Source organism: Palaemon carinicauda, chromosome 1, assembly GCF_036898095.1.
Source record: "Palaemon carinicauda isolate YSFRI2023 chromosome 1, ASM3689809v2, whole genome shotgun sequence".
Taxonomy (NCBI): Eukaryota; Metazoa; Arthropoda; class Malacostraca; order Decapoda; family Palaemonidae; genus Palaemon; species Palaemon carinicauda.
Window position 1 is genome coordinate 269,278,882 of NC_090725.1, and position 13,424 is coordinate 269,292,305.

The 13,424-nt window shown below is 42.4% G+C and overlaps 1 protein-coding gene across 1 annotated transcript in view; it reads left to right on the forward strand.

The window, feature by feature from the left end:
* The window catches only part of Ent3 (equilibrative nucleoside transporter 3), a 119,690-nt gene that overhangs the window by 33,747 nt on the left and 72,519 nt on the right, over positions 1 to 13,424 (forward strand). The window contains exon 5 of the mRNA XM_068390420.1: positions 8,412 to 8,543. Within this exon, the coding sequence (XP_068246521.1) occupies positions 8,412 to 8,543 (132 nt within the window). The remainder of the gene's footprint in view (positions 1 to 8,411; positions 8,544 to 13,424) is intronic.

The window sequence follows — 13,424 nt, forward strand, 5'->3', positions numbered from 1 at the left end:
ACCCATGACTTGATGGCGTCCTCTGCTCGCAAAGGGACTCCTTCTACATCCTTTGCTGTAAGACCCAGGATCGAGACTCCGGCATCCAGATTTATCCCGCCCTTTCGTGGCAGAGCTCCCAGCAGGGGAAGTACTCGTGCCGAGGGAAAGAGAGGAAAGAAGAGAGGAGCCAAGTCCTCACGTGGCAGAGTCTGACTGCCCACAGCCTCAGACAGCGGTAGGAGCCAGATTGAAGAGCTTCTGGCAGGCCTGGGAGAAGAAGGGCGCAGACCAACAGTCTGTTCGGTTGCTCAGAGAGGGGTACAAAATTCCGTTTGTACGCAAACCTCCTCTAGTGACAACTCCCATCGACCTCTCTCCCAGGTACCGAGAGGAGTCAAAGAGACAAGCCCTAAACCTAGAAGTGTGTCTGTTGCTAGAGAAGGGAGCGGTGGTGAAAGTCTCGGACCTTCAATCACCGGGGTTTTACAACCGTCTCTTCCTAGTCCCAAAGAAGACAGGAGGTTGGAGACCGGTGCTAGACGTCAGTGCGCTCAACGTTTTTGTTACAAAAACAAAGTTCACTATGGAGACCACGAAGTCAGTCTTAGCAGCGGTCAGAAAGGGAGACTGGATGGTCTCTCTCGACCTATGAGATGCGTACTTCCACATTCCTATACACCTAGATTCCCAACCGTTTCTGAGGTTTGTTTTCAGGAATGTGGTATACCAGTTTCGGGCCCTGTGCTTTGGCCTAAGTCCTGCTCCTCTCGTGTTTACGAGGCTCATGAGGAATGTGGCAAAATTCCTCCATTTATCGGGAATCCGAGCCTCCCTGTACTTGGACGACTGGCTTCTCAGGGCTTCGTCCAGTCATCGCTGTCTGCAGGATCTTCATTGGACATTGGATCTGACCAAGGAATTGGGACTTTTGGTCAACCTAGAAAAGTCCCAGCTGATTCCATCCCAAACTATACTGTATTTAGGGATGGAGATTCGCAGTCCAGTTTTTCGGGCTTTTCCGTCTGCCACCCGAATAGATCAAGCCCTGCTCAAAGTCCAACTAATGTTGAAGAGAGAACGGTGCTCAGTCAGGAATTGGATGAGTCTAGTAGGAACTCTATCATCCCTGGAGCAGTTTGTCTCGCTAGGAAGACTACACCTTCGGCCTCTCCAGTTCCATCTAGCCTTTCACTGGAACAAGGACAAGACGTTAGAGACGGTCTCAATCCCGGTCTCCGAACCAGTAAAGGCATGCCTGAAATGGTGGAACAACAATATCAGTCTGAGAGAGGGACTTTCCCTAGCAGTTCAGAACCCAAACCACGTACTATTCTCAGACGCGTCGGATTTGGGTTGGGGTGCGACCCTGGACGGTCGGGAATGCTCAGGTCTGTGGACCTCAAGTCAGAGGAGCATGCACATCAACGGCAAGGAGCTTTTGGCAGTCCACTTGGCCTTGATGAAATTCGAAAGTCTCCTTCGAAACAAAGTGGTAGAGATCAACTCCGACAATACCACAGCCTTGGCGTACATCTCAAGCAAGGAGGCACACACTCCCTCACGCTGTACGAGATCGCAAGGGACCTGCTCATTTGGTCAAGAGATCGAGGCATCTCCCTGTTAACGAGGTTTATCCAGGGCGACTTGAACGTCTTAGCAGACTGTCTCAGTCGGAGGGGTCAGGTAATTCCTACGGAATGGACCCCCCACAAGGACGTGTGCAAGAGTCTTTGGGCGACTTGGGGTCAACCCACCATAGACCTCTTTGCAACCTCGATGACCAAGAGACTTCCAATCTATTGCTCTCCAGTCCCAGACCCAGCAGCAATACACATAGACGCATTTCTCCTAGATTGGTCTCATCTGGACTTATATGCATTCCCACCATTCAAGATTGTCAACAAGGTACTGCAGAAGTTCGCCTCTCACGAAGGGACAAGGTTGACGTTGGTTGCTCCCCTCTGGCCCGCGAGAGAGTGGTTCACCGAGGTACTTCGATGGCTGGTAGACTTTCCAAGAAGTCTTCCTCTAAGGGTAGATCTGTTACGTCAGCCCCACGTAAAGAATGTCCATCAAAGCCTCCCCGCTCTTCGTCTGACTGCCTTCAGACTATCGAAAGACTCTCAAGAGCTCGAGGCTTTTCGAAGGAGGCAGCCAGTGCGATTGCAAGAGCGAGGAGAGCTTCTACCATTAGAGTATACCAGTCGAAGTGGGAAGTCTTTCGAGACTGGTGCAAGTCAGCATCTGTGTCCTCGTCCAGTACCTCTGTAGCCTAAATCGCAGATTTTCTTTTACATCTGAGAAAGGTTCGCTCCCTCTCAGCTCCCACGATTAAGGGCTACAGGAGCATGTTGGCTTCGGTCTTTCGACATAGAGGCTTAGATCTTTCCAACAATAAAGATCTACAAGATCTCCTTAAGTCTTTCGAGACCTCTAAGGAACGTCATTTGGCAACTCCTGGATGGAACTTAGACGTGGTCCTAAGGTTCCTCATGTCAGACAGGTTTGAGCCATTACATTCAGCCTCCCTGAAGGATCTCACCCTCAAGACACTTTTCCTAGTGTGCTTGGCTTCGGCTAAAAGGGTCAGTGAACTTCATGCCCCTCAGTAAGAACATCAGCTTTTCTACAGAAAAAGCCACTTGTTCACTTCAACTTGGTTTCCTGGCCAAAAATGAACTGCCTTCTCGTCCTTGGCCTAAATCTTTTGATATTCCTTGCTTATCAGAGATCGTAGGCAACGAACTGGAAAGAGTATTATGTCCTGTTAGAGCTCTTAAGTTCTATTTATCTCGTACTAAGTCATTACGAGGTAAATCTGAGGCATTATGGTGCTCAGTTAAGAAACCATCATTGCCTATGTCAAAGAATGCTTTGTCATATTTTATCAGATTTTTAATACGAGAAGCTCATTCTCACTTGAATGAGAAAGACCGATGTTTGCTTAAGGTTAAGACGCACGAAGGTAGAGCTATAACAACCTCCGTGGCCTTCAAGCAAAATAGATCTCTGCAAAGTATTATGGACGCGACTTTTTGGAGAAGCAAGTCAGTGTTCGCGTCATTTTACTTAAAAGATGTCCAGACTCTTTACGAGGACTGCTACACACTGGGTCCATTCGTTGCAGCGAGTGCAGTAGTGGGTGAGGGCTCTACCACTACATTACCCTAATTCCAATATCCTTTTTAATCTGTCTCTTGAAATGTTTTTAATATTGTTTTTTGGGTTGTACGGAAGGCTAAGAAGCCTTTCGCATCCTGGTTGATTTGGCGGGTGGTCAAAGTCATTTCTTGAGAGCGCCCAGATTAGGGGTTTGATGAGGTCCTGTTTGTATGGGTTGCAGCCCTTGATACTTCAGCTCCTGGGAGTCTTTCAGCATCCTAAGAGGATCGCTGGGCTTCGTGAGGAAGACAGACTAACAAGGCAGAGTAATCGTCTAAGTCAACTTCCTTACCAGGTACCTATATATTTTGGTTTTGTTATATTATAACTGTCAAAAACTCTAAGCATATACGCTGTAAACTTAATTAACTCTGGTCTCTACCTACCACCTTGGGTGTGAATCAGCTATTATATATTCACCGGCTAAGTTGAATATTTAAAAATTATATTTTAATTATAAAATAAATTTTTGAATATACTTACCCGGTGAATATATAAATTAAAGGCCCTCCCTTCCTCCCCAATAGAGACGCAGCGGGACGAGAAGAATTGAGGCTTGTTTACATGCATATGCGGTATATGGCCGATAGTTGGCGCTGGTGGGCACACCCGCAACCTTCATAGCGATCGCTCGCGAGTTTTTGTGTGTTTTTCTGTCGAGCCGCTGGAGCAGCAGCTATTATATATTCACCGGGTAAGTATATTCAAAAATTTATTTTATAATTAAAATATCATTTTTCATAATTCTGATCATCCTTTACATTCAGATCTTCCCAGACAGTTCCATCCTGTTGGTAATACTAGGCATGCAGTTAATTCTAATAGTCAGGCCTTCTCCATCACGAGGCTCAATACTACTCAGTATTCTAGAAGTTTTATTCCAGCTGTGACCAAGTTGTGGAATGATCTTCGTAATCGGGTAATTGAATCAACTGAACTTCAAAGGTTCAAACTTGCAGCAAATGTTTTATGATGTTGAACAGGCTGACATAAGTCTTTTTATAGTTTATATATGAAATATCTGTTTTCATGTTGTTTCTGTTTTTGAAATATATTATTTTAAAGGTTCATTATTTCTCCTATCGTTTATTTATTTCCTTTTTTCCTTTCCTCACTGGGCTATTTTTCTCTTTTGTAGCCCTTGGGCTTATAGCATCTTGCTTTTCCAACTAGGGTTGTAGCTTAGCTAGTAATTATGATAATAATAATAGTCTTGATTAGTGATTGATTTTCACCTGCTCTTAGTTAACGTGCCATAACATTGCTGATCTGTCGGCATCTTCATACATATTCAAGTGGACTCTACCCTTTCCTCCTGTATTGCAGCATTGCTATGATTGATATTTTCAAGTATGCCACCAAGTCACATTCTAAACTCTTCTTGGGCTTACCCAGTTAACTTGTTTTTAACCCTTTGAGATTTGATCTGGTCAAATGATGTCATTCAGATTTCACTTTAGATTCTGATGTCAGATGTTGCCATCCATAGAAAATTCAAATAATAATCATAATTATTTTGTTATTAGGTAGAACTTGGGTGACATAGGGATATTGTGTGGTGGGTTATATTTTCTCTCTCCCAAAAGTAGGGGCTATTCAGTGTGAATTATCACAGCCATTTCTACAAAGCTATACCCTTTCCTGTAATAAGTCTTTGCGTGTAGTTCCCTCTTTTTCTGAAGTTTGAAGGTATTTGGGATTCTTTTGCCCCACAGGTACTAGACCTATGCCCGGTACAAATGAAAGCTGAGAACCCTGCGTCAGTGTGTTCCCTTATGGACCATCTTTCACTAATTTGCGAAGGCAATGAACTGGGTGAGGTAACTTTGGTGCTCCCTCTAGGTAGGACTTGGGTTATTGATCGGCACTTTGGTGCCTCTCAAGGGTCTAGGCCTTCTCTGGAGCTTCAATGATCAGATGTTGTTAGTTGGCACTGGATGGAGTTGTCGATCAGATCTGTGAATCTGAGAACTCTGTTCCAATCAGCCAAACAATATCTAACCACACACACTCAAAGCAGTGATTGTTCTATATGCCAATGTCTGCTGTTCCATCATCTCTTCAGGTTGATCGTAAGTGTGTGCATTGATGGGGAAACTCCCCTGGGAGAGACTCGGATCACAAGGCATGCCTTACATGGTCTCTGAGTTGGTGGTCATTGAGCCTGATACCATGGCCACCCTCCAAACTTCTCCATATTGTAGCCTTTGTAAAAGTACAGGATTTTTGTCCTGTCTTGTGGAAGGCATTGGATTTCTTGTTATCCAGCTTGTTGCTTGTAGAGTCTTCTCAGCCACTTTCCTCACTGGAGAGGATTGTTTCACATAGTCTCCTCCACCAGAGATTCCTTCACTCGGTATTCGAAGGATCACTTGTCAATTTCCAGGAATCTTCCATACCATCTTGTCCAAGTCAGACAGGAGGCAAAGGCAGATCTTCATGGTGGCTGGGTGAGGGAAACCCCACCCAACTTCCTGCCTTAGAACATGAAATTGTTCTCAGATGCATCAAAGGAGGGGTAGGGCATGCAACTAGGTAATTTAGTCACCTGAGGTTTGTGGTCAATGAAAAAAAGCTTCTGCATATCATCGTCTTAGATGTGCAAGCAGGTTTTATAGCTTTGCAAGAACATTTAAGGTGTAAACTATACACTGTAGTGTTGATGTGCAACACCACCACTATAGTAGCCTACTTCAACAAAGAAGGGGGCATGGTTGTGCTCCCCCCTTTGCAAAGCAGATGTGCATGGGAGTGGTGTACTAATGGCTGAAAGACTGTCAGCCTGGCACATTTCTGGCAAGAGGAATGAACTAGCATATACACAGTTACCAGGGGCAGGTTGTATGGTCAGAGTAGTCCCTACATCCTTGCATAGGGGAGAAGCTTCTTACTCGGGGGACCACCGAGAACTGTCCTGTTCACATGGCTGAGCTGGATGCTCCTGGGGTTTTGTTACCCTGTCCAGACCCATGGGCTGTTTTGTAAGACACCTTCCACCCCCCATGGGATCACCAAAATGCTGACATTTTTCTTTCATTAACCCTGATGTGTCAGCTGATTAACTGAATGTTGATCATGCCAAGCCTTAAGATGACCCTTTTGGTTCCTAGATGGCCACATGACGAGTGATATTCTGATCTGTTAACACTTCTAGTTGAGAAAACTACCCTTTGCATTACCAATCTTTATCAACTCCAGCGTCAGACATACCACCAATCTGCAGTGGTATCTGAAGAGGACTCTGTATATGCCTGATTTTCAGTGTTTTCCTTAGTATTGGCAGAACCAAAAAAGAAGTGTCGAAGAGCACGGTCTCTTCCTGGCTTTTAGGCACCAGCTTAAACTAGAGCTCATAAAGTTGGGTGCTGATCCCACTAAGCCTAAAAAGAATTTGCATTTGGACAGGAGATAGAGTTCAGATGTGCCAACTGACCTTTACAGCCCTCTTTAAGTCAGCATAAATACCAATCCTTCAGTGCTTTTGTTCTTGGCCCTGTAGTTTTGGCTCTAGTAGTTATGTACATAGTCAACCCAGCTCCCAATCATTATAGGAAGCATATTGTCTGTGGTAACATAATCAGTGTGAGTCCGGAGGAAAAGTTGAATGACTAACATAAATCTTTTGCTTTATGAAGCACTCATACTGTTACACGCTGGATGAGACTTTGATGTTTGTAAGCTACATTTCTGAGCACCTTTCTAATTAAACTGGATTTGTAAGTAGTTTTCCCACATCTTTCCTTTATGAGAGGGATGATGGTGGAATGAACACATTCTTTTGCTATCATTTTCCAGGTACTGTATATCATAACAGACTGTGTCCCCCTTTTGGATGAGAGATTTGTTCATCGACCGAGTACCAGCTACTAAACTAGTAGTGGCCCTATGAAGGGCTGATAGGAGGTTGCTGGAGTCATCTCCTTCACTTCTTTAAGGGACTAGGGAGACTGGTATTTTCTAGGAGAGAAAAAGGATTAAACAGTTTAGGTCTAGGGGGACTTCCCAGCCACCAATAAGTTGGTCTTCCTATATTAAAGTATGAAAGTTTTGTATACATGTAGGAACAAGTAATGAATTTAATACGTACATTTTTCCTACGTATACAAACCTGAGTCTTTTAAAGTTGAACTCCTCGCAGCAACTACTCCTCTCAGTCCTGAACTTTAGGTCAAAAGTGAAGAGTCTTTGACAGAAAAGGGAGTGAGGGTGCAGTTACTAGGCTGTACTTATCACCTGTTGTTAACTACATCATTAACGATTTCAAGGCATGTCCCAGCTCTGCTAAATACCAACCCTATTTTAAAGAACTCAAGTTTTTAATGCTTGGAATAATGCAAATTAGTTTTTGAATTTATTGTATTTTATTAAGTATTCTTTTAAAAGAATAGTTGTGTAATTACCAGGATAGGTAGAGTTGTTTTATTGCTTTTGAGTTTATAGGTAGGAACTTTCAAGCTACCCTGCTGATAATGAATGATTTATAATAGATAAAATCTAAATGATTTCAAGCTGCATTTGTTATTGATCCATATAAATGATTTTATTGATTGTAGTAAGGTAAAATAGTTACTTTATACTGTAATATATCACAGTTGGTCTGCTACAATGGTGAACGCAGACTTTCCAATTTGTGCATCTGAAATTTAAGACCAAATTTTACATTTTACTAGTGGAGATAACTTTTTTAGCTTCAGTGCCATACAGTACGCTAATTTTTGTTGCATCTGATATCCTTGTGGAACGTGATTACTTGGTTTTTGTAGTAAATGTCTAATGAATAAAATTTTGATTAAATTATCTCACTTTACTGCTAAAGGCAGAGTTGCCTTGTGTGATGCATATAAAACCCATTTATAATTTTTTTAGTTAATTTCTAAAGATATATGGGTAATTCGATGTAAAGGGTATTTACTGTTATTAAGTAACTTACCAATTTGGTACATCTGCATATCACAGTTGACTGCAATGTGGATAAATGATTTGTATTTGTTTTACTGTAAAGAATGGTTAGAAAATTTTAAATTTTCATGCATGTTAAAAAAAAGTTTTATCAAGAATTGTTATTGGTATGATGAGTCTTATATGAATTATTGCATTTATTTTAGCTTTGGTAAGCTTCCTGAGAACTTATTTATTCATGTCTCAAGATATCCTCCTTTCCAGTATATTTACTATCAGCATTGTATCTGCTGTGGAATATAACTCTGGTGTTTTTTAGCCCTCTTATTGTAGATGAGGATTATGTGATTATGATATAAATTTTTCAGGATATGTGGTGTCTCTTCTGATGTTGATCTTTGTAAGCTTCTTTGAAATCTGGTGGCCTAATATATTCAGAGCTGAAATCTCATACAAAATCATTCTGATCTCCGTCTCAGTTGTTGCTTTTGGATGTACAGGTAATTTAGCTATTAATCATTTATTACTTGTCATAGTTTATCTGACTCATTTCTAATGTACGTTTAATCTAGATTTAATCTTAATAGACAATTTTAGATCATTATAAATCAGATAAGGAAGGTCTCCATTGACATGCAGTATTCCCTTAAAGGTTATTTCATTTAGAAAGATATAGTCAATCACTTAGCAATGGAGTACACTGTTGGTCCAATATTGATGTCATTATGGATGATATATATATATATATATATATATATATATATATATATATATATATATATATATATATATATATATATATATATACATACATTTATGTATATTTATATACAGGTACAGTATATATATATATATATATATATATATATATATATATATATATATATATATATATATATATAGATAGATATATATATATATATATATATATATATATATATATATATATATATATATATATATATATACATTTATGTATATTTATATACAGGTACAGTATATATATATATATATATATATATATATATATATATATATATATATATATATATATATATATATATATATATATATATATATTTACAGTAGGGTCCCGAATTATGTGAGAATTTGGTCGATCAATGACCTCGTATAAATGGAAAATCTCATATTTCGAAAAACACAATAAACAGAAATAATTCCATTGGGGCCATGGCACCCAGGATCTTGCCTATGCAAACGTGTTTACTACCCATTTCCAATACTTTCTATGTAGTATACTGTACTGTATTTTTTTATAATATCAAATTGTTTTTGTAAATAAATCAAACATTTAATATACTTCAAAGTTCTAATAACTTAAAAAAAGGTTAAAATTACAACCAGGATTGGTGTAAACACCGTATATTTCCCGTTATAACACGACCCAAAATACAGACAAATTTTGATGTTTTCATATCTATTGTATAAGACAACTGGTGAATAGCAAAACCATCACTCTATAGACTAGCTTTAGTTGTATCATTGAAAATCCAGAATTATCAAAGTAAAGGCGATTTTATATCATGCGTTTCCTAAACACGCCAAAAAGCACAATAAAAAACGGCAACCAATGATTTGTTTACGTTTATCTCTGATCATAACGAAGAAACGAATACATATACACATCTGTGTATAGTTTAGTTTTATATGATGATTTTGGTATTACCAATGTTGTTCTACTTCATTTTTCTTAGAACTTCGAAATAAATTAAATAATGTTTTTTCTTTATGACGCCACCTGAAACGGAAACCTACCATTTGTTTACTGTACGCTCCATCTTCGATCATAATAAACAAACAAAAGCTTTAAACACACATGATCAAAGTGATAACTAATGATATTAAAAGCATTTAGTAAATATTATGTTATTACAAATATTTTTAAATATTTAACTTAGCCGGTGAATATATAATAGCTGCTGTTCAGCGGCTCGACAGAAAACACACTAAAAAACTCGCGAGCGATCGCTATGAAGGTTGCGGGTGTGCCCACCAGCGCCAACTATCGGCCAGATACCACTCCTGCATGTAAACAAACCCTTCAATTCTTCTCTGTCGACCTTGACGACAAGACGTATCAATACTCGCTGTATAACCTGGAGTTTTCTCAACATATTTGGTGAAGTACTTCATTTTGGTTTGAGCTTTCGCAGTGCAGGTGTTTTTCCTCAACTTAAACTCTTGAACTCTTTTTTGGACAGATTTAATTGTTGATGACTTGGATTGTTTTTTGGACTTTCTTTGACTAATTCAAAATGGCTGACCCTTCACAAGTACCTAGATTTCGTAAGTGTAATGCTAGGGACTGTAATAGGCGTCTTCCAAAGGCATCTCTCGACCCACATACTGTGTGTTCTGATTGTCGGGGTAAAACCTGTCAATTGGGAGATCGGTGTGAGGAATGCGTGGGCCTTTCGGAATTCGATTGGCTCGAATACGATAAGTATGCACGTAGGCTAGAGAGAGATAGGGTAAGGAGGAGTTCCTCTAGGTCAGTAGATTTTTCCTCTCCACATGCCCCTGAACGTAATCCTTCCCCTGTAGTGATTGTACCTAACCCCCCTTCTGGCACTCAGGAACTATCTATGCAAGACATGTTACGTGCTATTCATGCCTTGGGGGAAAGAGTTGAAGCGTTAGCAACTGATCGTAATCAACTCATGGCTGACGTTAAAGAGCGTAAGTGTCAGAGTGCCACAGCGGAAAATAGTGGGAAAGTGATTAGTGCGCAAAGTGTTGTGAACAGTGTTGCGACCGAGGGTTCGTCTGTTCGTGCCTGTCGTTCACCTAGTCCGAGACCTCTTGCAAGCTCCCAAGCCCAGGGGAGAAGTAATGTCGTACGACTTATGGGTTCGAGAGGCCTTGATCAGCAAACAGACGTTCCCTCTATGGTATCAGGCGTATCTCACCAAGATCGCCCCTACCATAAGACGAGAGAGCCCATTTTCTCCTCGTCTTCCGAAGGCTTTTCGCATAAGAAACTGTGGAGCAAGGTTTCTAGGCCCCTTAAGCGAAAGTCGGTCCCTTCAGGACAGGTCCAGCGTCCTGGATGTAGTCATTGGGACAGTTCTGACCCGTTGCAGTCATCGGATGACTGCTCGCCGCCTAAGCAGCAACGTTACACAGGCTCAGAAAGTCTTGGTGTAGGCAAGGTTGTGCCGTCTCAGACGTTAACCCCGTCGTTTACCGCACCCATTCCCGTGGACCCTAAATGGGTTATACTGCAGGACATGCAGACTAAGCTCGCCTCCCTTATGGAAGACTATTCTGTCGATAAGGTTCACGTTGAGCCTAGCCGTTTATCTCATCGAGATCCTGGCCTTCAGCCGCCCAAACTAACCTTTGTGCGTCCTGTTGACGTTGGCGTAGCTAAGTCACGTCAGTCACGATATGTAGAGCCTCACTCGATGCGGTCTCGTGTTGATTTTCAGCCGCATTTGGACGTTAGGCCACTTACTAATGCTCCTGTTGACGTTCAGGACGTTCGCCAACCATCGGAGTTGACTTGTTTTGACGCTGAGCGTCAACCACCGCATTCTAGAGTTGTTTTGACTGCTCAGACTAGGCAGTCAAAACAGTCTCGAGTGGACGCCGAGCGTCCTCACGCACCTGTTGTTGTTGACAGTTCACAGACTGTTAAGCAGTTACATGACGTTGCGTCCTGGTCCGCTACTAATGCACCAGTGCGTGTGGACGCTGCGTGTCAAGCATTGCCAACCCCTTTGCTTGTTTCTCAGCAGTTGTCAGATGAGGATCCTTCAGATGAGGACGTTGCTGACCCTCAGCATGATGATCATCCTTCGGATGTAGACGAACCCAGAACAGTTCCTCCATCAATGGACTTTAAGAAAGTCATGTTAATTTTTAAGGAGTTGTTTCCCGATCACTTCGTCGCTGTTGCTCCTCGTTCGCCGCCGTCTGAGTTTGTTCTAGGCGTACCTGCTAACATGCCAGCCTTTACAAAACTTGTGCTCTCTCGCTCTTCCAAGAGAACTTTACGGCTTTTAGGCGACTGGTTTTGAAACCAAGAGGAGTTTGGGGAAGACGGCCTTTGCCTTCCCTCCGTCTAAACTCTCGTCTAGATCGAGCGTCTGGTATGCCACGGGAGAAGTTCTCGGCTTGGGAGTCCCTGCCTCTGCCCAGGGCGACTTCTCAAGCCTTGTAGACTCTCCCCGCCGCCTAGCCATGAGACGCTCGAAGATTAGTTGGTCTTCCTCGGACCTTGACCATCTGCTGAAAGGCATTTACAGAGCCTTTGAAGTTTTCAACTTCCTTGACTGGTGTTTGGGAGCCTTAAGTAGGAAAATCTCATCGCCTGATAGAGATGTCTCCTTACTGATTATGTCCTGTATGGATAAAGCCATCCGCGATGGTTCCAATGAGCTCTCCTCCTCTTTTACGTCGGGAGTCCTAAAGAAGCGAGAGTCCCTTTGCTCTTTTCTGTCGGCAGGAGTTACTCCCTGTCAGAGATCTGAACTGCTCTTTGCTCCCTTATCAAAGTTTTTGTTCCCGCAACAATTGGTTAAGGACATAGCTTCTTCACTCGTGCAGAAGGACACCCATGACTTGGTTGTGTCCTCTGCTCGCAAAGGGACTCCTTCGACATCCTTTTCTGCAAGACCTAGGATAGACACTCCGGCGTCCAGATTTATTCCGCCCTTTCGTGGCAGAGCTCCCAGCAGGGGAAGTACTCGTGCCGAGGGAAAGAGAGGAAAGAAGAGAGGAGCCAAGTCCTCACGTGGCAGAGTCTGACTGCCCGCAGCCTCAGACAGCAGTAGGAGCCAGACTGAAGAACTTCTGGCAAGCCTGGGAGAAGAGGGGCGCAGACCAACAATCTGTGAGGTTGCTCAGAGAGGGGTACAAAATTCCATTTGTACGCAAACCTCCTCTAGCGACTTCCCCCATCGACCTCTCTCCCAGGTACCGAGAGGAGTCAAAGAGACAAGCCCTGAACCTAGAAGTGTCTCTTTTGCTAGAGAAGGGAGCGGTGGTGAAAGTCTCGGACCTTTAATCACCGGGGTTTTACAACTGTCTCTTCGTAGTTCCGAAGAAGACAGGAGGTTGGAGACCGGTGCTAGACGTCAGTGCACTCAACGTCTTTGTTACGAAGACAAAGTTCACCATGGAGACCACGAAATCAGTCTTAGCAGCGGTCAGAAAGGGAGACTGGATGGTCTCTCTCGACCTAAGAGACGCATACTTCCACATCCCCATACACCCAGATTCCCAACCTTTTCTGAGGTTTGTTTTCAACAATGTGGTATACCAGTTTCGGGCCCTTTGCTTTGGCCTAAGTCCTGCTCCTCTCGTGTTTATGAGGAATGTAGCAAAATTCCTCCATTTATCGGGAATCCGAGCCT